Source organism: Ursus maritimus, unplaced genomic scaffold (genome assembly GCF_017311325.1).
Source record: "Ursus maritimus isolate PB19 unplaced genomic scaffold, ASM1731132v1 scaffold_23, whole genome shotgun sequence".
Classification (NCBI taxonomy): domain Eukaryota; kingdom Metazoa; phylum Chordata; class Mammalia; order Carnivora; family Ursidae; genus Ursus; species Ursus maritimus.
In genome coordinates, this window is record NW_024424786.1 from 17,918,462 (window position 1) to 17,944,677 (window position 26,216).

Below are 26,216 nucleotides of genomic sequence, written 5' to 3' on the forward strand. Positions count from 1 at the left end.
TCATTTTCTGTTCCACAGTTGACAAAGGTAAAGGTTAATCTGTGACTGTGAAACAGAAGTTTTCATAATGTAAAACTAAAGCAACATGTTCTTATCAAACTGAGTAAAACTGACTAGTTATTGATGACATTTTGATTTTTCTAATGTATCTTTACGTGGAGTTGACATTTTTTCATAGAGTATTATCCAGACTTAAAGCATTTAGTTATCTTTTTTCAGAGGAAATAGTTGAAGTCTTTGTTTTATAATTCTAAGCCTCAAAAGATTTCACAGTATTTTTTAAAATCTGATTATATTTCAATGTTTTGGGTAGAAAAAAAAACTTACAAAATTGTTTTCCCTGTAAGGGTATATTTATTTTTCCATTTTCATTTTTATTGAAGGATTAAAAGCTTTTCATCATTAATAAAATTTGTAATGTCTACCTTGTGAATATTTTAGTTGCCATATTTAATCTTAATTTCTAAAAAAATTAGTAAGTTAATTGTAATAAGAAAAGCTTCCAAATTCAGTCTTACATTTTAATGAATTATTTGTGTTCTATATGTAAACTGTCACAGCATGAAATCAATTTTCTGCCTTGATTCATCCCAAATCTGAGATTTCTATCACATTAATATTATAATTAGAAACATTAATAGAGACGGCAACTTAAAAAGCATACTTTGCTTCTTGGCAATTTAGCATATTTCTCTGAGTACCCAAGACTTCAAGAACCTTCAGTGCACTAATAAATTTATTAACTCAAACTCAAAAGAAGCGAAAAGTCTCTCTTTCTTTCTCTCTCCCCATGGCCAGTCTGCTAAAATAGATTATTCATGCTTATTTGATTCAGGTAGGCTTTTGCAAGCTTCCCTACTAGGCCTGGGAATGTGGTACATTGAGGCCTTTTCAGAGGCTTCTGACATAGACCAAGCTTTTATTGCATGGTGTTTTATTATTACCAAATCCTAGTCTCCACCCAGTTTGTAGGCACTCTGCTTATTCTTTTGAATCAGGAAAGGTTATCACCTACCTTAATCCATGGAGCAGCGTGGATTAAGGACACCAGTGTGCCCCAGGATTCTCAAAGAGGATCCTGGAAACTTCTTGTTTCTTCTTTTTTGCTTGTCTTTACTAAATTCTATTGGGCCTTAGGAGGATTTGCATCTGAAATGGGCAACCTGGTGTTTTTCTCAATGAAGACATCAGATCAAAGTTCAGTTAGTCAAGGCCTTTCTAAAACATTAAGGGGGCTTGGACTTACACAATAAAAAGATGAGCTCTAGCAGAGATTGCAGTAAAAACATTCTGAACTATAATCCGGATAAAGAATAGATTATAGGCCAAAGAACAGACCTTGTTTAAATTGCTTTATACTAATAACTTTACATTTAAAAACTTTACCCTATTTTTAAGAAACATACTTTAATGTCTCATAATTTATTTGTTAATACTGTCATGGTAAATAGATAAATCATGTTTTAGGAACCATACTTGTGTATATATTGTACTGAAAACATTAGGTTGAGCCAATTGATAGGTCTCTTTCGTTAATGAAAATAAACAGTGTCTTATGGAGGGGTGAACAGTCATTTTACTTAGAAGATAAATGCCAAACCCACAGACTCTGAATCTGAGCATAATGTTTCTATTAGACTTAATTTTTTTAATTCTATGTTACTGTATAATTTGATATTGGTAGGCATCCAATTTAAGAATATTAATCCTTTAAGTCTTAATATGCAAATATCTAGCGTCAAAGAAATGTCTGTTTATCTAAATTACAAAGTTGTCACTTAGTAAAATAAATTAAGAACTTACTGCGTATAGTTCTTCAGTTTCTGTAGATTATCTGCAGATTATCTGTTTTGTTGAATGTTCTGAAATTTGTCTGTTTCGTAGTATTCAGGATAGTGGAAATTTTGTAAATTTAGATTAGAAACTATTGCCAGGTGGAATCTGTTAGCAGTTCAACTTTGGACAGAGGTGTATATATATTATTTCTAATGTGTTGAATGAGCACAGAGTCCATTCAAAGCAATATAATGAGAATGTCCTATTACTAGGCATTTACTATCCTGTGTAAGTAAATTCAACATCAATAGTTACTAGAGTTTCTTATAAGAAAGATAATTTGTTGGAGAAATTGATAATAGCACAAAAGAGGTATCAATGAACTAATGATTATGTCAGGTTTCTGATTTACTAATGTGCTTTGTATACATTCTCCCAATTTAGCACATGTCTTGTTCCCAACAGGAGTACCCCAGTACATTTTATACTATAAGTTTAATTTTAAATTTGTAAGAAATTTTGAATATATATACACACTATCTTGTGAGAATTTAATTTTTAAATTATGCTCAGTTTAATATATTTAAATATCTAGTTTCTTTTGGACCCTTCACCAATGATTTCATTGGCTTAAGTTTTCATTAGTTCTTATCAATTCCGTATTTAATTTGTCATTTAAACCTGGAACCTTTAAAAAATAATTAAGACATGTATATTAATTTTTTTTAACTTAGGAAGGTGTACAGTAAGAAAAGCAAAGAGGTGTTCAAATTCTTATCAAATTTAGGGATTCACCAGCAGCCAAGAAACATGTGAGAGGAAAAGGTTGATTTCTAAGTTATCATTTAAAATAATAAAAGTTGTATGCTTCTTAGAAATGTAATAAGTCTGTGTATATAAGCTCTTCTTATCAGCATTAAAATGCACAAACATATCAGTATTTTGCTGAATGTCGTTCAAATACACTGTAGTTTAAAAAAAAAAACAACAGTAATTTTTTAACAACCAATATGGCTTTTCTTAACAGTCTGGACCAGTATCTTCTTCAAGATTTGGTCACTATTATGATGCATCAAAAAGGATGCCACAAGAACTAATTGAGGCTTCAAAATGGCATGGATTTTTTTTTCCAGAAAAATTATCTTCAACTCTTAATATAGAATCATGGTAAGTTAATGACCCAATTCTGATTTCACAGGTTAACAGAACGCATTTTTACCACATTCTTTGAAGTAATGCATAACCAAAGGTACATATTCTAATAATGTTTTCTATATAATGTGTAACCTTAATTATGCATATGTTTCATATTATTTCCTTATATGTGGTTTTCTTTTTCTGGTTCTGTAACTGTTGGTTGTGCTGTTTTTCTTAATTTGCAGTTTGAAAGTCTGGATACCAAAAATATAATGCCCACTGTTTTTATTTTCAAGAAAATGTGGAATAGTTTTTAAAGGAGGGTCTTTTAGCCCTAAATGCAGATAGATATCTAAATACTACTTATTGATAATAATAGCAGTGAAAATGGTATGAAGTACTGCTGTTTTTCAGTAAGTGTTCTTTCAGAAAGTAAACAGAAAGTGTAAGTTTCCAATATTTTATTTATTAAGGCTTTCTATTTCTAGTTATTCTGTAAATACAGCAGTCTGTGTTTTTTTAGGTTGCCTTAAAAGAATTTAGGGATTTTTTGAGTTTTACAATGAAGAGTTTTAAATATTAAACCAACACAACATGTTTGTAGTGCTACTAACTTTATTAAGGCAAAACTCTGAAAATTACAGTACTTGACATTGAATAATTTATAAAGTGTTAAGAATATGTAATTTCAATTCTTACTGCAGTTGAATCAAGGAAAGTAATCCAAGGAATAGGTTGTTGCCTCTCTTTTCTTTCATGTTGTAAAACCAGTTATTTTCAAAGTGAGATGAGTTATTACATGGAGATTTAATAGACAGGACGTTGTGAACTGAAATGACTTACAAATCCAGAGTCTCTTTTCAGGAATATTACTTGAGAATTTAGTGACGACTATCCTATTTACTTTTATTAAATCTCTTTCAAAAAATAAAAAATCTTCACTTCATTATGGTTTCTCTGTTCTATGGCTTGAGACTTACCAAGGTGGTGCTTTGATGTTGTTTTCATGTTAATAGCAACCGTTAATGAATGACTGCTGTGTGTGTCGGTCACTCCACTATGTATTACATTTGTTACCTAGTACAATCCGTGTACGAACCTTATCAAAGTATGTATTCCCTTTTTCCAGAAGAAGATACTGAAATTCACAGAAGTTATTTATTTGAGGCTCAATTATTAAGTGATAGAACCAGGACTGACCTAAATCAGATCCCTCCCTTTTTGCTTTACTGCTTCAAGAGACATTGCTGTCCTTTGCCTTTACCTTCCTATGTTATGAAGGAAAAAGCACTGATAAAGAAATAAAAAAAGAAATCTGAGTTCTGACTGAGTCCATCCTACTGTTAACATTGGGAAATTCCCTTAAATTCAGTAAAAATAAATATCCTTCTTTGAAAAATTGGAGTAGGGGGTTACCGTTTGTCCTACCTACACCACTAATATTTTGTTAAGTTTGGATGGTTTATATTGATTATACTATAATCAATATATCAATACTATTAATTTTTACCATTCACTAAACCAGACATACATACACTTTTATGGCTTGGGAAATAACTTCTTGATTTCTCAAGTAGTAAATGGTGGAACCTAACTTCAAAGTCAGTTCTTTCTGACTCAGAATTCTTTGTTAGCTATAATGCTATATTGCCTCCATTCATGGAGTACTTAAGGAAATTTAAAAAATGTAAAATGTCCATTAAGTATGATTAAAGTAAACAAAAAAATATGGTGTTACTTTTGTAATTAATAAAATATTTTAAGAATAAAACTTTTTTTAAAGCCCCAAAGTATAAGGTTTTTTGTTCATTCATTCAGCAACTGAAAGAAAGAAGGAATTAACATTTGTTGAATATCTGTTCCGTGTCAGGTACTGTTCCAGGCATTTGACCATGTGATATCTCATCTAATACTCCCACAACCCTCCAAAAGAAGTGATATTATCCCCATTTTTTAGGAGCTTGATGTCAGAGATGTTAAGTAGCTTTCCCATTCTTTCAGGCTGTTAGTGACTAAGTCTCTGACCCAAACCCAAGTCTTCAAAACCTCCTCTTTTTATTCTATGCCAGGATGCCTCCATTTGCTGCTGTAGTAAATGTACAGCACATGAAGCCAGGTGCCAGGGCAAACTACACCTTGATCAGCCGTGGAAATAGTCCTGTAGTCTTTAAAATGTGGTTTTTTTACAGTGTTTTTTGAGAACTAGCGGTTTTGCACAGAATAGGAAAATTTATAGATTTTAATTATCAAGGCAATATTTCATTGCATAGCAGTTAACTGATAATTCATTTATTTCATATAAAACTTAAATGCTTAATTAAATGTAATTAAACTTTAAACATGTAATTAAATTAATTTTGAAAATGAGTACTTCCCATGTGAGATTTAATTTATGAAAAGCATGTGCTCATTTCACTAAAATGAACTTTACTAGTTCATTTATAAAACAATAAAGCTAAGCTTTACAGTTGTCTGTACTTTTCCTGTAATTAAGACTAGAGGATATAGCTGTGTCCTACTATCATATGTGAGGATATAATATATAATTTCATATATTCTAAAGGCACTGTTGAAACAAAGTTTTTTTATGGTAAGAAAAACTGAAGGTCATTTAAAATTTGCATTAACTAATTTAAAATTATTGGCAGGTTTGCCTATAGAAAATGTTCGTACATATAATTTAAAGTTTCAGATTCAAGCCTGTCTATAAAAACCTGAGAAGTATCACTCTAATATTACCAGATGGTTTTGTTTTAATAAAATTTCATTGTCATAAATCAGATAATCTGAGTCACAGAACAGTGATAGGAAAAATGATTTTGAGAATAATTCTGAATCCAAGACTTTTTTTGTTTGGTATTATTTTGAATTAAGCTTTGCTAACAGGTATGCAAGGACAGTTCTGTTTTCCTTAGGAAGACAATGCCGATCTTCAGGGTAGGGATAGTATCTTAAGCTTTTTTATTTATTAACAAATCTACTAACATACTGTTTAACCTACTGTTACAAACTGAATGTTTATGGTTCTGCCTGCCGCTTCCCCCTGCCCCAGATTTATATGTTGAAGCCCAGTGTGATGATATTTGGAAATGAGGCCTTTGGGAGGTAATTAGAGTTGGATGAGGTCATGAGGGTGGGACCTTGGTTTGATAGGATTGATGTTCTTAAAAAGAGGGAAAGATATCTAGCTCCTTTTCTTTCCTTGAGCACCTATACATGAAAGGCTATGTGAGCCACCCAGCAACAAAGTGGCCATCTGTAACCCAACAGGAGAGTTCTCACCAGATACCAAACCTGCTAGCACCTTTCTCTTAGACATCTAGTCCCCTGAACTTCAACAAAATTAATTCCTGTTGTTTTAGCCAGTCTGTGGTGTTTTGTTATAGGAGCCCAAGCCAACTGATATACCCACTATATTATAAAATGTTACTTTTTTTTTAATAGAACAGATCTTGAATATTGAGTTTACATACAGTTGGTAGTAAATAGAATGAATTTGTTGTTTTTTTTTTTTTTAAATGATTTTTTATTATATTATGTTAGTCACCATGCAGTACATCCCCGGTTTCCGATGTAAGGCTCGATGATTCATTAGTTGTGTATAACACCCAGTGCACCATGCAATACGTGCCCTCCTTACTACCCATCACCGGTCTATCCCATTCCCCCACCCCCCTCCCCTCTGAAGTCCTCAGTTTGTTTCTCATAGTCCATAGTCTCTCATGTTTCATTCCCCCTTCTGATTACCCCCCCTTTCTTTATCCCTTTCTTCCCCTACCGATCATCCTAGTTCTTATGTTCCATAGATGAGAGAAATCATATGATAGTTGTCTTTCTCTGCTTGACTTATTTCACTTAGCATTATCTCCTCCAGTGCTGTCCATGTTGTAGCAAATGTTGAGAACTCGTTCTTTCTGATAGCTGAGTAATATTCCATTGTATATATGGACCACAACTTCTTAATCCAGTCATCTGTTGAAGGGCATCTCGGCTCCTTCCACGATTTAGCTATTGTGGACATTGCTGCTATGAACGTTGGGGTGCATATGGCCCTTCTCTTCACTACGTCTGTATCTTTGGGGTAAATACCCAGTAGTGCAATGGCTGGATCATAGGGTAGCTCAATTTTTAACTTTTTAAGGGACCTCCACACTGTTTTCCAGAGTGGCTGTACCAACTTGCATTCCCACCAACAATGTAGGAGGGATCCCCTTTCTCCACATCCTCTCCAACAATTGTTGTTTCTTGCCTTGTCTATTTTTGCCATTCTAACTGGCGTAAGGTGGTATCTCAGTGTGGTTTTGATTTGAATTTCCTTGATGGCTAATGATTTTGAACATTTTTTCATGTGTCTGTTAGCCATTTGTATGTCTTCATTGGAAAAGTGTCTGTTCATATCTTCTGCCCATTTTTTGATTTGTTTGTTTCTCGTGTATTGAGTTTGAGAAGTTCTTTGTAGATCTTGGATACCAGTCCTTTATCTGTAGTGTCATTTGCAAATATATTCTTCCATTCCGTGGGCTGCCTCTTAGTTTTTCTGACTATTTCCTTGGCTGTGCAGAAACTTTTAATCTTGATGAAGTCCCATAAATTCATTTTATCTTTTATTTCTCTTGCCTTTGGGGATGTATCCTGAAAAAGGCTGCTTTGGCCGATGTAGAGGTTGCTGCCTATGTTCTCCTCTAGAATTTTGATGGATTCCTGTCTCACATTGAGGTCTTTCATCCATTTGGAGTTTAGTTTTGTGTACGGCGTGAGAGAGTGGTCAAGTTTCATTCTTTTGCATGTAGCTGTCCAATTTTCCCAGCACCATTTATTGAAGAGACTGTCTTTTTCCGACCAGATGTTTTTTCCTGCTTTATCAAATATTAGTTGCCCAAAGAGCCGAGGGTCCATTTCTGGGCTCTCTATTCTGTTCCACTGATCTATGTGTCTGTTTTTGTGCCAGTACCATGCTGTCTTTGTGATCACAGCTTTGTAGTACAGCTTGAAATCCGGCATTGTGATGCCCCCAGCTTTGTTTTTCCTTTTCAACAGTTCCTTGGAGATTCAGGGCCTTTTCTGTTTCCATACAAATTTAAGGACTATTTGTTCCAGTTCTTTGAAAAATGTCCTCGGTATTTTGATCGGGATAGCATTGAAAGTGTTGATTGCTCTGGGTAGCATGGACATTTTAACTATGTTAATTCTTCCGATCCATGAGCATGGAATATCGTTCCATCTTTTTATGTCTTCCTCAATGTCTTTCAAGAGTGATTTATAGTTTCTAGAATATAGGTCCTTTACGTCTCTGGTTAAGTTAATTCCAAGGTAACGTATGGTTTTTGGTGCTATTGTAAATGGGATGGATTCCCTAATTTCTCTTTCTTCGGTCTCGTTATTCGTGTATAGAAATGCAACTGATTTCTGAGCATTGATTTTGTATCCCGCCACGTTACTGAATTGCTCTATAACTTCTAATAGTTTGGGAGTGGCTTCTTTTGGGTTTTCCATATAGAGTATCATGTCATCTGCAAAGAGAGACATTTTGACTTCTTCTTTGCCAATTTGGATACCTTTGATCCCTTTTTGTCGTCTGATTGCTGTTGCAAGGACTTCTAGTACTATGTTGAATAATAGTGGCGAGAGTGGGCATCCTTGTCGAGTTCCTGATCTTAAGGGAAAGGCTTCCAGCTTTTCCCCATTGAGAATAATATTTGCAGTAGGCTTTTCATAGATGGCTTTTATGAGATTGAGAAATGTACCTTCTATTCCTACACTCTGAAGGGTTTTAATCAGGAAAGGATGCTGTATTTTGTCAAATGCTTTTTCGGCATCGATTGAGAGGATCATATGGTTCCTGAGTCTTTTCTTGTTGATATGATGTATCACGCTGATTGATTTGCGAATATTGAACCACGCTTGCATCCCAGGTATGAATCCCACTTGATCGTGATGGATAATCCTTTTAATGTACTGTTGGATTCTATTAGCAAGTATCTTGTTGAGGATTTTGGCGTCCATATTCATTAGGGAAATCGGTCTGTAATTCTCCTTTTTGAGGGGGTCTTTGCCTGGTTTGGGGATCAAGGTAATATTGGCCTCATAGAATGAGTTTGGTAGCTTTCCTTCTGTTTCTATTTTTTGAAATAGCTTTAGGAGAATAGGTATTATTTCTTCTTTGAATGTTTGGTAGAATTCCCCAGGAAAACCGTCCGGGCCTGGAGTTTTGTTATTTGGAAGGTTGTTTATCACTGACTCAATTTCTTCATAATTAATTGGCCTGTTTAAGGAATCAATTTCTTCCGGTTTCAATCTTGGTAGTTTATAGGTTTCCAGGAAGGATTCCATCTCTTCCAGATTGCTTAGTTTATTGGCATATAGCTGTTGATAAAAATTTCTAATAATCCTTCCAATTTCAATGGTGTTCGTCGTGACCTCTCCTTTTTCATTCATAATTTTAATAATCTGGGTCCTTTCTCTTTTCTTTTGGATAAGTCTTGCCAGTGGTCTGTCAATTTTATTGATTCTCTCAAAGAACCAGCTTCTAGTCCTGTTGATCTGCTCTACTGTACTTCTGGTTTCTGCTTGATTGATTTCAGCTCTAATTTTGGTCAACTGCTTCCTCGTGCGTGGATTAGGCCTGTCCCTCTGTTGCTGTTCCAGCTTCTTGAGGTGAGAATATAAAAACTGCATTTTAGATTTTTCTATTCTTTTGAGTGAGGCTTGGATGGCTATGTATTTCCCCCTTAGGACTGCCTTTGCAGTATCCCATAGGTTTTGGACTGTTGTATTTTCATTCTCATTGGTCTCCATAAATTGTTTAATTTGATTTTTGATTTCCTGGTTTATCGAGTCATTCCTGAGCAGGATGGTTCTTAGTCTCCAAGTGTTTGAGTTTCTTCCAAATTTTTCCTTGTGGTTGAGTTCCAATTTCAGAGCGTTGTGGTCTGAGAATATGCAGGGGATAATTTCAATCTTTTGGTATCGGTTGAGACCTGTTTTGTGTCCCAGAACATGGTCTATTCTTGAGAATGTTCCATGGGCATTAGAATAGAATGAGTATTCTTTGGTTCTGGGGTGTAGTGTTCTATATATATCTATGAGGTCCAACTCGTCGAGTATGGCATTCAAAGCCTTTGATTCTTTGCTTAGTTTTTGCCAGGGTGTTCTGTCTATTTCTGAGAGTGGAGTGTTGAGGTCCCCTACTATTAATGTATTTTTATTTATATGTCTCTTTATTCTGGTTAAGAGTTGGCTTGTGTATCTTGCTGCTCCCCTGTTGGGGGCATATATATTTATAATTGTCATATCCACTTGTTGAATACTTCCCTTAAGAATAATATAGTGCCCTTCTGCATCTCTAACTATAGTCTGTAGTTTAAAATCCAATTTATCTGATATGAGAATTGCTACCCCAGCTTTCTTTTGAGGTCCATTTGCGTGAAAGATGGTACTCCATCCCCTTACTCTCAGTCTGAATGCATCTTTGGGTTCGAAATGAGTCTCTTGTAGACAGCAAATGGATGGGTCATTTCTTTTTATCCAATCTGCAACCCTGTGGCGTTTTATGGGATGGTTCAAACCATTTACATTAAGACTGATTACTGAGAGATATGATTTTAATGTTGCCATGTTGCCAGTAAAGTCTTTGTTTGTATTGGCTGTGACTTTCTGTTCTGTATCACTCTTGGGGCCTTTTTACTTTTATAGAACCCCCCGTAATATCTCCTGTAGGGCTGGTTTCGTGGTTACAAAATTGGTTAGTGACTGGCGATTCTGAAATGTCTTTATTTCTCCATCAATTCTGAATGACAGCCTTGCTGGATAAAGGATCCTTGGCTGCATGTTTTTCTCTGAAAGAGCTTTAAATATGCTCCCCCAACCCTTTCTCTCATTCCAGGTCTGTGTAGACAGGTCTGACGTAATTCTGATGCTTTTGCCTTGGTACGTGAGAAATTTCTTTGCCCTGGCCGCTTTCAATACTGTATCCTTGCATCTAATATTTGCGAATTGCACTATGACGTGACGTGGCGTAGGTTTGTCGTGGTTGAGCTTGGGAGGGGTCCTCTCTGCCTCTTGGACACGAATGTTTGTTTCCCTTGCTAGATTAGGGAAGTTTTCAGCTACAATTTGTTCAAATATCTCTTCTAGACCTCTGTTTTTCTCCACCCCCTCGGGGATGCCGATGATTCTAACATTGGATCGTTTCATTGAGTCAGTAATCTCCCGTAACCTACATTCGTGGGCGTGGATTTTTTTAAGACCATCTTCTATTTTCATTTTTTCCTCTATTAACCCATCCTCCAATTCACTAACCCGTTCCTCTGCTTCTGCGACCCTGGCCGTCAGAGCCTCTAGTTTTGCCTGCATTTGGCTCATAGAATTTTTAATTTCTGTCAGATTCGCTCTCATTTCTGTCCTTAGGGATTCTATATTCTCAGTAACCTTTTCGTTAATAGTTTTTTCAATTCTACTCATCATTTTGACCATCGTTACTCTGAATTCCATTTCTGATAATTTGGTTACATCCATATCCATTATTTCTGTGGCAGAGGCCACAGAATCACTGTCTTTTCTTTGCTGGGGGGGGCTTCTCCTTCTTGTCATTCTGATGAAGAGAGGTTGCGGGGTTTCCAGAGCCCAAATTATTGACTGGGTCCCAGGCCGTGCCCCTTGTTTTATAGGGATCTTAGGGATGTGGGCTTCTTCTTTAAAGATTTTATTTATTTATTTATGTGGCAGCCAACCAGCGAGAGAGGGAACAGAAGCAGGGGAGTGGGAGAGGAAGAAGCAGGCTCCCAGCGGAGGAGCCCGATGAGGGACTCCTTTCCGGAACGCCGGGATCACGCCCTAAGCCGAAGGCAGGCGCTCAATGACTGCGCCACCCAGGCGCCCGGGTTGTGGGCTTCTTGATTTTTCAGCCTGCCTTCTGTGTTCTGGGGGAGGGGCCTGCCGCGCCAATACTCAGGCAACCCTGTTTGGGTAGAGTCTCCGTGTCCCCTGCGAGGGAGGATGGGGATGGGCACTCTCTGAGCCGGTATTTCCAGGCTTTTGTTCTCTGGCGGCTTTCCCTGGCGGTTTGCTGTGCCTCTTCTGAGAGTCAGAGCAGCAGCGGCCAAATTTCAGCCTCTGTCACGGAACAGAAGGATTGCGGCCCGTTCTCTACTAATGTTCTGGCCACTTTAACTCTGTTTCTGTTGGTTGCTCAACCCTGCAGCGCCGGGATGTGCGCCACACCCGGCGTCCCAGCCCTTACCTCCAGGCCGGCGTCTCTGTCCTTTTGTGTTCTAATGCCGGCGCCACCAGCCACCAGCCGCCTCGCGCTCCCGGATCTCCCGGTCTCAGTCTGGATCCAGTGAGCGCACCGGGATTCCGTGATCCGCGAGATGCCTGGTGGCGCGCGCACCCGGCTCACGGTCTCTAGCCTGTTGTTTTTGCGGGTGCCGCCCGCGAGCCCCGCCACTCTCCCGGCAAGTGGCTACCGCTTCCCGCGCCAGAACGCAGCGGCCCCTCCCTCCTCGCTTATCTTCCGATATCTGTGCACAGTTTCTGGCTCCCCGCTTCGTACCTCAATACTCAGCGCTGGAGATGTTCATTTGTAGAGATCCAGATGCGTCTTCCTGCGTCTCAGGCTGGTTCCGTGGTTGTTTAGGCTGGTCTGGTACCTATCCAGCTCGACTCGGAGGACCGGCTGAAAACGGTGTCTCCTACTCCTCCGCCATCTTAACTCCTCCCAGAATGAATTTGTTTTGATATGTTTCTTTGAAATTCGAGATTTTATTTTTACATGAATATCCTAAAAATGGTTAGTAGTTTCTTATAGTAACTAAAAGTTTTGTATTAATTACATTGAATTAACTGAATTCTGGAAGAATCAGTTATCTTTTTAGGAGAATTTCTAGGAGAAAATCAACAGAAAAAGGATAAGGATTTTACTTAAGATTTTAGAAGTCATTCCTTTTTCTTATTTTGCCAAGTCTGTTTACCACTTAAATGGAACATCTGTATAAGCCTTCTGTAATATTTTCCTAGACAAATTATAGTTATGACCCTCCATACATTCCTACTTACTTTGTTCATACTCTGTCAGAACATTTAGCACATTACACTATAATTATTTGTCTTGTTTACATTTTTATCTTCCCTCTCAAGCAGTGGAAATCCTTGAGGAAAGGGGTTTATGCTATCTTCATCTCTTTATTTGTGAATCTAGGACACAGGTGTTGAGTTGACAGTTGATGAACTAATGAATCAATGCACAAAGTGTGGTGATAACTCAGATCAACTGTAGTCTTGTTTGTAGTTCAAAGATTTAGTGGAATAAAACTAATAACTGAAACATAGCCATGTAAGAGTAAATTTTATTTCAAAAATAGAGATGTCTTACACTGAGAAGCAGAGAGCCATAGTGTATTTAGAAGTTACAAGTAGAAACTCATGAGAAAGGAATTTTGCAAGAGAACTTCTAGATAAGACTACAGGTTCAGAACAGGAGTATGCTAAACTACTTTATTAAGAGGATTAAAAGTGAATGATATATTAATACAAATCTTGGAGCTGAGTCCAAGGCAAGATGTGAATGTGAGGAGGGATTTTACCCATTGGCCTATCTGCTAGTGATATGATTAAAGTAAAAAGAAAATATCTAAAAATCTTGAGAGAGAACTATTAATCCTAAACCTCATTTTAACCAATGAAATTACTTGCTTGCGTGTTTGCCTTTCTTCTTTTTCTGTCCTCCAAGGGGGCCTTTGGGTATGCAGAAATTAGTTGCTCACCCTGGCAAGCTATCTTCATTGGTATACATTTGTTTTATTATTTCCTGCCTAATTCCTACATTCCTAGCCCAGTCATTGTCCCCTCGGCATACTCTCTCTTATTAATGCAACACTGTAATTAATCATTCCAAATTTTATTCTTCCTTCAATAAAGTCATCTTAGACCTTTGACTCCTCTCTCTCACTCCCTACATCCAGCCTATCAACGACTCCTAAAATTTTTATTTTTTTAAGTTTTTATTTAAATTTCAGTTAGTTAACATACAGTGTAATATCAGTTTCAGGCATATAATATGGTGATTGAACATGACCATATAATACCCAGTGCTCATCACAGCAATTACACTCCTTCATCCCTATGACATATCCCCCCACCCACCTCCCCTCTGGTAATTAAAAGTCTGTTTCTTGGTTTGCCGCTCTCTCTCTTTTGCTCCCTTTGGTCATTTGTTTTGTTTATTAAATTGCACATATGTGTGAATCATGGTATTTATCTTTCTCTGACTTATTTTGCTTAGAATAATATTCTCTAGCTCCATCCATGTTGGTACAAATGGCAAGATTTTATTCCTTTTTGTTTCTGAATACTGTTCCATCGTGTGTTGTATGTGTGTGTGTATTCCATTAATTTATTCGATGAATATATATGTATATACCATATCTTCTTTATCCATTCATCAGTTGATGGATATTTGGGCTGTTTCCATAATTTGGCTATTGTAGATAATGCTGTTATAAACATCAGTATGCATGTATCCCTTTGATTAATATTTTTATATTTGGGGGGTAAATACCTATTAGTGCAACTGCTGGATCATAGGGTAGTTCTATTTTTAACTTTTTGAGGAACCTCCGTACTGTGTTCTAGAGTGGCAGTACCAGTTTGCATTCCCACCAACAGTGTAAGAGGGTTCCCCTTTCTCCCCATCCTTGCCAACACCTGTTGTTTCTTGTGTTGTTGATTTTAGCCATTCTGACAGATGTAAGGTAATCTCTCATTGTAGTTTTGATTTGTATTTCTCTGATGATTAGTTATGTTGAGCATCTTTTCATGTGTCTGTTGGCCGTCTGGATGTCTTCTTTAGAGGTGTGTGTTCATGTCCTCTGCCCATTTCTTAATTAGATTATTTGGGTTTGGACTGTTGAGTTTTAGAAGTTCTTTATAGATTTTGAATACTAACCCTTTATCAGATATGTCATTTGCAAATATCTTCTCCCATTCCGTAGGTTGGCTTTTAGTTTTCTTGATTGTTTCCTTCACTGTGCAGAAGCTTTTTATTTTGATGAAGTCCCAATAGTTTTTTTTGCTTTTGATTCCCTTACCTCAGGAGACATATCTAGTGAGAAGTTGCTATGGCCAGCGTCAAAGAAGTTACTGCCTGTGTAAGCATGTATGGTTTCAGGTCTCACAGTTAGGTCTTTCATCTATTTTGAATTTTTTTGTGTTTGTGTAAGAAAGTGGCCCAGTTCATTGTTTTGCATATGTTGCTGTCTAATTTTCCCAACATCATTTGTTGAAGAGATGGTCTTTTTCCCATTGCTTATTCTTTCCTGTTTTGTCAAAGATTAATTAACCATGTAATTGTGGGTTTATTTCTGGGTTTTCTATTCTTTTCCATTGACCTGTGTGTCTCTTTTTGTGCCAGTACTCTACTGTTTTGATCACTACAGCTTTGTAATATAACTTGAGTCTGGAATTGTGACACCTCCAGCTTTGCTTTTTGCTTTTTCAAGTCTATTTGGCTATTCTGGGTCTTTCGTGGTTCCATACAAATTTTAGGATTATTTATTCTAGCTCTGTGAAAAATGCTGTTGGTATTTTGATAGGGAGTGCGTTAAATGTATAGATTGCTTTGGGCGGTATTTGTTCTTCCAGTACATGAGAATGGAATGTCTTTCCATTTCTTTGTGTCATCTTCAATTTCTTTCATTAGTGTTTTATAGTTTTCAGAGTACAGGTCTTTCATGTCTTTGGTTAGGTTTATTCCTAGGTATCTTATTGTTTTTGGTGGCAGTTGTAAATGGGGTTGATTCCTTAAATTCTCTTTCTGCTGCTTCATTATTTGTGTATAGAAATGCCACAGGGGCGCCTGGGTAGCGCAGTCGTTAAAGCGTCTGCCTTCGGCTCAGGGCGTGATCCCGGCGTTCCGGAATCGAGTCCCACATCGGGCTCCTCCGCTGGGAGCCTGCTTCTTCCTCTCTCACTCGCCTGCTGTGTTCCCTCTCTCGCTGGCTGTCTCTCTGTCACATAAATAAATAAAATCTTTAAAAAAAAAAATGCAACAGATTTCTGTATATTGATTTTGTATCCTGTGACTTTACTGAATTCGTGTATCAGTTCTAGCAATTTTTTAGTGGAGTATTTTGGGTTTTTTGTGCATAGAGTATCACATTCTGCAAATAGTGACAGTTTGACTTCTTTCTTGCCGACTTAGATGCCTTTTATTTTTTTGTGTGTGTTCTGATTACTGTGGCTAGGACTTCCAGTACCATATTAAATAACAATGATGAGAGTGGACGTCCCTGTCTTGTTCCTAATTGTAGAGTTTTTTCCCCATTGAGGATGACAGTAGCTGTGGGTTTTTCATACATGGCCTTTATTATGTTGAGGTGTGCTCCCTTTAAACCTACTTTGCTGAGGGTTTTTAATCATGGATGGATGCTATACTTTGTCAAATGCTTTATCTGGATCTATTGAAATAATTATATGGTTCTTTTCTTTTATTAACGTTGTATATCACTTTGATTGATTTGTGAATATTGAACCACCCTTGCAATCCAGGAATTAATCCCACTTGATCATGGTGAATGATTTTTTAAATATATTGTTGAATTCTGTTTGCTAGTATTTTATTGATAATTTTTGTATCCATGTTCATCAGGGATATTGACCTGTAGCTCTCTTTTTTAGTGGAATCTTTATCTGGTTTTGGTATCAGAATAATGCTGGCCTCATGGGATGAATTTATAAGTTTTCCTCCCTTTTCTTTTTTTTGTAATAGTTTGAGAAAAATAGGTATCAGAGAAAATCTTCAGAAACAATGACAAAACAAGAAATAAAATGGTAAAAAAATACATATCAATAATACTTTGAATATAAATGGACTAATGACTCCAATCAAAAGATATTGGGTGTCATGATGGATGAAAAAACAAGACCCATCTATATGCTGCCTATACCTGCAGATTGAAAGTGAAGGGGTGAAGAAACATTTATCATGCAGATAGATGTCAAAAGAAAGCCATAGTAGTAATACTTACATCAGACTAACTAGAGTTTTAAACAAAGACTGTAAAAAGAGACAAAGAAGGGTGTTATATAATCATAAAGGGGACAATTCAACAAGAAGATATAACAATTGTGAGTATATGTGTGCCCAACATGGGAGCACCCAAATATATAAAACAATTAATAACAAACATAAAGGAACTAATTGATAGTAATACAGTAATAGTAGGGGACTTTAACACCCACTTACATCAATGGACACATCGTCTAAACAGAGAACAAACAAGGAAACAATGGCTTTGAATGATACACTGGACCAGATGGACATAACAGATATAGCCAGAACATTCCATCGTACAGTAGCAGAATACACATTCTTTTCAAGTGTACATGGGACATTCTCCAGAATAGATCACATATTCAGTCACAAATCAGGCCTCAACAAATACAAAAAAGCCTGAAGTGCATCTTTTCTGACCACAATGCTATAAAATTAGAAGTCAACCACGAGAAAAAGATCGGAAAGACCACAAATACATGGAGGTTAAACAATATGCTACTAAACAATGAATGAGTCAACCAAGAAATCAAAGAAGAAATTAAAAAATACATGGAAACAAATGAAAATGAGAACACAACAGTCTAAAACCTTTGGGATGCTGCAAAAGCAGTCCTAAGAGGGAAGTATATAGCAACAGGCCTACCGCAAGAAGCAAGAAAAATGTCAAATAAACAACCTAATCTTACACGTAAAGGAGCTAGAAAAACAACAACAACAACAAATGAACCCTAACACCAGCAGAAGGAAGGAAATAATAAACATCAGAGCAGAAATAGAGGTGCCTGGGTGGCTCAGTCATTTAAGCGTTGGCCTTTGGCTCAGATCATGATCTCAGGAGTCCTGGGATTGAGCCCATCAGGCTTTCTGCTCAGTGGGGAGCCTGCTTCTCCCTCTCCCTCTGCCTGCCACTCCCCCTGTTTGTGCTTGTTCTCTCTCCCTCTGTCAAATACATAAATAAAATATTTTTTTAAAGATTTTATTTATGTATTTGACAGAGAGAGACAGCCAGCGAGAGAGGGAACACAGCAGGGAGGAGTGGGACAGGAAGAAGCAGGCTCCCAGCAGAGGAGCCTGACGTGAGGCTCGATCCCAGAACGCTGGGATCACGCCCTGAGCCGAAGGCAGACGCTTAACGACTGCGCCACCCAGGCACCCCTAAAATATTTTTTTAAAGAGAGCAGAAATAAATGATACAGAAAGAAAGAAAACAGACTCATGAAACCAAGAGTTGGTTATTTGAAAAAATTAATAAAATTGATAAACCCCTAGCCAGACTTATCAAAAAGAAAAGAGAAGGGACCCAAATAAATAAAATCACAAATGAGAGGAGAAATAACAACCAGCACCACATAAACAATTATAAGAGAATATTATGAAAAAGTATATGCCAACAAGTCGGACAAACTGGAAGAAATGGATGAATTTCTAGACACATATAAACTACCAAAACTGAAACAGGAAGAAATTGAAAACTTGAACAGACCCATAACCAGCAAAGAAATTAAATCAGAAATCAAACAAGTCCCAACAAACAAAAGTCCAGGACCAGGTGGCTTCACAGGTGAATTCTATCAAACATTTAAAGAAGAGTTATTTTATTTTAATTTAATTAACTTAAATGTAAGTAGCTATATGTGACTTGGCTTATCGTGTTAGTACAGTTTTACAGCAAAAGTCAGCTCTTATCACTACTCTGGCTCAAACCCAGATTACTTATCATTATTCTGGCTCAAACCCAGTTACTTCCAATCTCATTCAGAAAAATAAACCCACCTTCTAGGGACACCTGGCTCCCTCAGTCAGTAAAACACATGACTCTTGATCTTGGGATTGTGGGTTTGGGCCCCATGTTGGGTGCAGAAATTACTTAAAAATAAAAATCTTTAAGAAAAATAACTTCTATAGCAACATCCAGAATAATAAACCCACATTCTAACAGAGATCCTGTAAGGCCCAGGACCCTTGCCTAATCTGATTGCTAGCTACTGCCCTGATCTCTTTGATCTCATTGAAGTTGGGGAAAGAGTAAAGGGAATATCAAGAGTGCTTTCCAGATTTCAGACAGTAGAATTAGGATGGTGTCATTTACTGATATTAAAAACATATCCTGCAGTATTTATTGGAACACGTTATCTGACATGAACGCCTTCTATGAACCTGAGCACCTTTTATGAGCCTTGTGTAATGCTAAACTCCAGGTTTATTGTAGTAAACAAAGCAGCTGTTATCCTTGACCATGTGTAGTGTTTTTAGTCTAGTGAGAAAGCACACAATTTTTTAAAGCCAAATAAATGTCATTAAGAGTTGTCGTAAGTAATACAAAGAAAAAGAACATTTCCACAAGTTATATTGGGCTAGGGAGATATGCTCTGAGTTGCTTAGGATTGGCTTGTCTGAAGAGGAAGCGTTTGAGCTGAGACCTGGAGATAAGAAGATCATTCTACACAGGGCAGTAGCCAAGAAATATTCTGTAGGGAGCAGCCAGTGTGCTAAGAAAGGAAAGACTTAGTGTGTTCAAGGATCTGAAAGGCCATGTTGGTGAAACAGAATAATAGAAAGAGCTATGAGAACGACAAGTTCAGAGAGATAGGCAGAGATCATATCATTCTTTTAAGAAATTTGTTCATGAGGAGGCAGAGGAAAAGCAATAAGTGGAAGAGGTTTGGGAAGCAAGAAGTTTTTGCTATTTTGTTCTGTTTTAACGTGAATAAGAAAAATTCAATAGAGAGGGAATGGATGGAGATTGGAAGAGGAAATAGTGGTTTCTAGCTGTATGACATTAGGCAAATTACTAAATAATTTGGCAGAATTACTAAGCCACTCAAGGTCAAGGATTGCCATTAAGATGTAACAACATTTCCGGGGCGCCTGGGTGGCGCAGTCGTTAAGCGTCTGCCTTCGGCTCAGGGCACGATCCCAGCGTTCTGGGATCGAGCCCCACATCAGGCTTCTCTGCTAGGAGCCTGCTTCTTCCTATCCCACTCCCCCTGCTTGTGTTCCCTCTCTCGCTGGCTGTCTCTGTTGAATAAATAAATAGAATCTTTAAAAAAAAAAAAAGATGTAATAACATTTCTTCCACTGGAGGGAAGGAGGGAGAGTAGAAGACAACAGTGTAAATGCAAACAAATAGGTTTGTAAGGTTGGAGGCAGGGTTTTGAGTAGTGTTGAAGATACGAACTGAGATCTTCTCTTTACTCAGTGACTAAAAGGCAGGGTCATCTGCTGAGGAACAGTTACTTACCTCATAGGAGTCTGGGTTAAAAGTGAAAGGTTTGAAATGGTTGTTTCATGGGCTAGAAGAATATACCTATTAGGGAAATATCAAATATTTATGGTGGTACAGTCTTTAGGTTGTGTTACTTTCTTGCATCTCTGCTAAGATTCCTGGTGCAGGCAGGATTCAAGTTTTGAGAGGTTCAGGCAACAGAAGGAGATTAAGGTATTCAACATAGTAAACAAATGATGGATCACAAACTAGGGCTAAGAAAAGGAATTGAAGACAAGTGCTGTTGATATATGAGGAGAGAGAGAGAAGGGATAGTGGACTGGTGGTGGACTTACTAGTCTTAATAGTGGGGGTAAACAGAAAAGCAATTACCAAGATCAGAAGTGTTGGATGAGAATAAGATGTTTGAATTAGGACTGTAGACCAGGTACAGTGTCCTCAGCTGATAGAAGAAATTGTCCAGGAGCTTGATAAAGACAGCAACTTAAAAGGGGAATGATTGGGATTGGTTAGATGTAAGAAAACATGAATTTTGTTTGTTTGTTTTGTTTTGCCACAAAATGGAGGAGGAAGAGTGGTTTGAAAGTAACATTGGAAAACAAAAGATGCCAATCACTTCTTTCAAATACTGAGGAAAGGTGTCTAAGCTGCAGCTTCATCTATTAAGGCTCGAATGCCCATTACCTTCCAAGGGAAATATCCTTTGGAGGGTGGTGGACACGGTGTCTTTTATTAAGGTCTGTGGCTGATGCTCGTTGCAAAGACTGCAGCATTGGTTGTAGCAGGAGGCTCTGCAGCAGTTTTTTTCTGCATGAGAGACTTGAGATGGATACTGGACTTAGCATCCAAGACGTAAGGAAGTGAAAAAGCAGATTGTAGTAATGGGATACATAGTACAATCCTGTTTACATAAAATTTTGTATAACTGATTCTAAATTCTTTTCTAATACTAATTCAGGAGATATTAATTTAGGTTCCAAAACCTTAATGATATGTGGTCAAGGAAGTTCACAAGACTCAAGCCAAATTTCCTTCTTAGACCATTTAAGAGACTCATAGTATTTGTAGTATTTAAAAGATGTGAAAGAAATGCCAAAATTAAACAAATATATGTATAGTTCTTGTAATACTCTTTAGAATGAAAACCATTTTAACAACATGCTTCTTAATATCCCCCATTAGCTTCTCTCCATAAGAGAAGGAAGGGCCGGTACAGAGAAATGTACGAGAGCATGTTCATCATACTGTTGACAGTGTTCACCTCTGGGTAGAAGATTTTGGGTTTTTTCTATTCTCTGTATGTTTTATGTATTTGAATTTTTATGATGAACAGACATCATTTTTTTAATTTTTAAAAAATATTTATTTGAGAGAGAGAGAGCATGCATGCATGCACAAGCGGGTGGAGGGAAGATGGGAGGGAGAGAGACAAGCAGACTCCGCACTGAGCACAAACCCAACACAGGGCTGGATGTCAGGAACATGAGATCATGACCTGAGCCAAAATAAAGAATTGGCAACTTAACCGACTGTGCTACCCAGGCACTCCAAACATCATTTTTATAATGGGGAGGTGGGGAAAGCTTACTCACTTAATCACTTGGGAATAATATAATGAAATCCTTACCTCATATCTCATATCAAATATATTTAAAGATTAAATATAATAAATGAAATTATAAAAGTATAGGAAGAAAATAAAAGAAAATGCCTTAAACTCTTGGAATGGGAAAATAGCAATCAGTATATCCAGTGAGCAGATCTAAACACCATTCTCCATTTGAAGGAACCAGAACTGTTTGGAGAAATGTTTGATTCACAGGAAAGAAAAAGATACACCTGTACTGTCTTTTTATGTTTAGAAGTGCTTAAAGAATGATGAGGGTGGAGCATGTCAGAAGGATGCAGAAGCCAGCTCAAAGGAGTTCCCACTGGCCAAATAGAAAATTTGAGCATCAGAATAAATAATAACGGTAAATGGATTGTAACCCATTTAATAAAGCAGAAAGGCATGAGTATACATTGATATAAATAAATGAATGAATGAATGAATAAATAAGTTATCAAGGAACAAGATATTAACCACAGAGTACCTTCCCACAAAATATTTATTGACTACTGGGGGAAAGAATAATTTTATGGTGCAGAAGGCTGTCAGACATAACTTTAATCAAGTTAATGTCAACAGTAATGGGCAAATTGAAATCATGTATCATCTGATAATATGCAATGAGAATTCAGCAATGCTTCTGTGGTATTTCTACCAAATATACATAATTTAAATCTAATCATAAAAAAACAATAGACAAACCCAAATTGGGAACATTCTACCAAATAAATGGCCTGTAATCCTCAAAAGTGTCAAGACCATAAAAGTCAAGAAAGTCTAAGAAACTTCTAGGCTTAATAAGACTGAAGAGCGACATGAAAACTGAATGCAACATGTGATTCTGAACTGAGTGCTTTGCTCTAAAGAATAATATTGGGACAAGTGGCAAAATTTGAATGGGGTCTGAGGATCAGATGCTAGTATCAATTTCCAAATTATATCAATATTCCAAGTCATGTGGTTATATGATTGTTATGTAGGAGAATGTTTGTAGGAATCATAGCCTAAATTATTAAGAAGTGATAGGTCATCATGTCAGCAACTTATCCTCTAGTGGAACAGGAAAAAAAAAATTCTATGTTAGCAACTTTTCCTTAAGTTTGAAATTGTTTCAAAATTTAAAAAATAAACACATACATGTATATATATGTTAATATCTTTAGTAAATAGAGAGTTTTTTTATTTTATTTTATTTTTAAGTAGGCTCCACGCCCAGCCCAGAACCCAGCACGGGGCTTGAACTCACAGCTGTGAGATCAAGACCTGAGCTGAGATCAAGAGTCAGATGCTTGGGGCGCCTGGGTGGCACAGTGGTTAAGCGTCTGCCTTCGGCTCAGGGCGTGATCCTAGCGTTATGGGATCGAGCCCCGCATCAGGCTCTTCCGCTATGAGCCTGCTTCTTCCTCTCCCACTCCCCCTGCTTGTGTTCCCTCTCTCTCTGGCTGTCTCTATGTCAAATAAATAAATAAAAATCTTAAAAAAAAAAAAAAAAGAGATTAACCAGCTGAGCCACCCAGGTGCCTCAAGAGCATTTTAAAACTAGTAACAAGTTGGGTATCCTGATACGAAATGGACAAAGATAACAATGGGATGTTCTCAAAAGAAGAAACAAAAATAGCTAGTAAGCCTCACTAGTGATCAAAGAAATGCAAACAAAAACCAAAGAGATACCATTTTTCAACTTATCAGGTATTTAAAATGATAATACCTTGTGTTAAAGATGGTGTGAATGTCACTCATGTTAACCGTAGGAGTGTACATTGTTAATTCTAGTAAAGGCTATCAAAAGTTGGAGTGTACATTATCATTGTTACCATTGTCCCATTTCTAGGAATTGGTCATAAAGAAATAATGATACACGTTGACAAAGGTGTGTGTACAGGAATGATTATCATAATCTGTGTGCATTACTGCAAATCTGGAGATAACCTAAGAATTATTAATGTAGATTGGTTGATTAAATTATGTTACAGCTACATAGAGGACTACCTTGCTTGCAAAGGGAGGAGATAGAAACAAAACAGATTACAAAACAATATAATATATGTAATATATAATGTATATATGTAGAAAGTGGTCTGTAAAGGTATACATCAATAGCCTAACAGTAATTGTCTCGGTGTATTTGAATTGTGGATGATTTGGCTTTTTTTTTTTTTTTCTTTTTATACACCTTCTTGTGAGACAGCATAGTTTAGATAGGAGCCCTTTGGTTAGACAATCTAGGTTTGAATACTGACTCTTCCATTTACTGGCAGTATGACATTGTACAAGTTACTTCTCAGGGCCCCCATTACTGAGGCTTCAATAGGAGTAATAATAATAGAAACTACTTCTTAAGATTATTAAGTGAGATAATAAAAATTTATCACTTAGCAAACACTGCCTAATATAGTAAGGGTTTAATGAATTTTGGCTTCCATCATTATTATGATTTCTGCTTATATGTTTGAAATTTATTCTTATAAACATTTTTATTAATAGGTAAATCAATAAAGCTATTTCTCCCTTGGGAATATAACTACATAAGCAAATATTTTGAGTCTGGACAACCAGCTTTCTTTTCCCTATCTTATTCTTTCTTTTGAGAAAAACACATTTGGAAATCAATTCCTCCTTAGGTATGTCTGCAAATGAACAGTAGCCATATTTCCTGTGCCCCCACACTACTTAGCTCACTCCTGAAAGCTTATTAAAAGACTTGATAACAGAATGCTTCTTGGTAATCACTTGGCAGTTCTAGGTGGTGCTGTTGTACTAATCCCATTCTTTCTTACCTCCTTAAGTGAATACCTTGCTCCATCTTGTTATTCCACCTGACTTTCATTCATCCTGCCACTGGAGCATTACTATATTATATTGACAGCGTGTTATAGCTGTTAATAATTACTGAGAACTGACTATCTCTCACCTATTAACATATTATTTTTGTTATTTCATTTAATCCTTAACAAAAATCTCATGAAGTTTATAATACCCTCATTTTGAAATTGAGGAAAGAAACACAACAGGTTTAATTAGTTTATTTAAAGCGTACAGGGACTCAATCTTGGACTCCAAACAGCCAGAACAATCTTGCAAAAGAACAAGGTTGGAGGTCTTATGCTTTCTGATCTCAAAACATTTTACAAAGCTACAGTAATCAAAGCAGTATGGTTTTGGCATAAAGGCAGACATTTAGACCAATAGAAGATAATAAAGAACCCAGAAGTAAACCCTTGCATATATGGTCAAACAGTCATTGACAGGAATGCTAAGACCATGCAAGGGGAAAGAGCAGTCTTCAGTAAATGGTACTGGGAAAACTGGATATCCACATATGAAGCAACCCTTATCTTATACCGTATACAAAAATTAACTAAAAATGGATTAAAGACCTAACCATAAGACCCGAAACTATAAAAGTTTTAAAACGAACAGGAAAAATCTTTATGATATTGGATTTGACAATTATTTCTTGGATGTAATACCAAAAGCACAAGCAAAGAAAGCAAAAATAAACAAATGGGAATACTTCAAACTTAAACACTTCTGTGCATCAAAAGACACAATCAACAAAGTGAAAGGGCAACCTAAGAAGAGGGAGAAAACAGTTACAAATCTTTTATTTGATAAGGAATTAATATGCAAAATATATAAAGAACTACTGTTCAACAATAACAAATAGCCTGATTAGAATCTGGGCCAAGTACTTGAATGGACATTTCTCCAAAGATGATATACAAATGGCTAACAAGCGAATGAAAAAGTAATAGCACTAATCATTAGAGAAATGCAAGTCAAAGCCACAATGAGATAATACCTCACACCCACTAAGGTAGCTTCTCAAAAAAATATGAAATAGAAAGTGTTGGCAAGGATGTAGATAAATTAGAACCCTTGTGCCTTGGCAAGATTGCAAAACGGTGCAGCTGCTCTGAAAAAATTGTATGGCATTTCTCAAAAAATTAGAAAATAGAACTGTATGATTGAGCAATCCCACTTCTGTGTGTATATCCAAAAGTAGTAAAAGCAGGGTTTCAAAGAGATATTTGCATACCCATGTTCATCGCAGCATTATTCACAATAGCCAAGAGGTAGAAGCAATCCAAACGTCTAGCAGTCAATGAATGGATAAACAAACTGTGGTATATCCGTACAATGAAATATTATTCAGTGTTAAAAAGGAAGGAAATCCTGACACATGCTACAACACGGATAAACCTTGACATTATGCTAAGTGAAATGAGCCCATCACGAAAAGACAAATACTGTATTATTCTACTCATGTGAGGTATCCAAAGTAGTCAGCTTCATAGAAACAAAGTAGAATAGTGATTAGCAGGGACCAGGGGAGGAGAAGACAAGGAGTTTTTAATGGGTGTACAGTTTCAGTTTTGCAAGATAAAAAGTTCTGAAAATATACTTAACACTACTGA

At 36.7% G+C, this 26,216-nt stretch overlaps 1 protein-coding gene across 3 annotated transcripts in view; it reads left to right on the forward strand.

Annotated features, from left to right (window-relative positions):
- ELP4 (elongator acetyltransferase complex subunit 4) overlaps positions 1-26,216 on the forward strand; it is a 247,800-nt gene that overhangs the window by 62,320 nt on the left and 159,264 nt on the right. For all 3 annotated transcript variants that reach the window (XM_008686852.2, XM_008686856.2, XM_008686854.2), the window contains exon 5: positions 2,804-2,943. In XM_008686852.2, the coding sequence (XP_008685074.1) occupies positions 2,804-2,943 (140 nt within the window). The remainder of the gene's footprint in view (positions 1-2,803; positions 2,944-26,216) is intronic.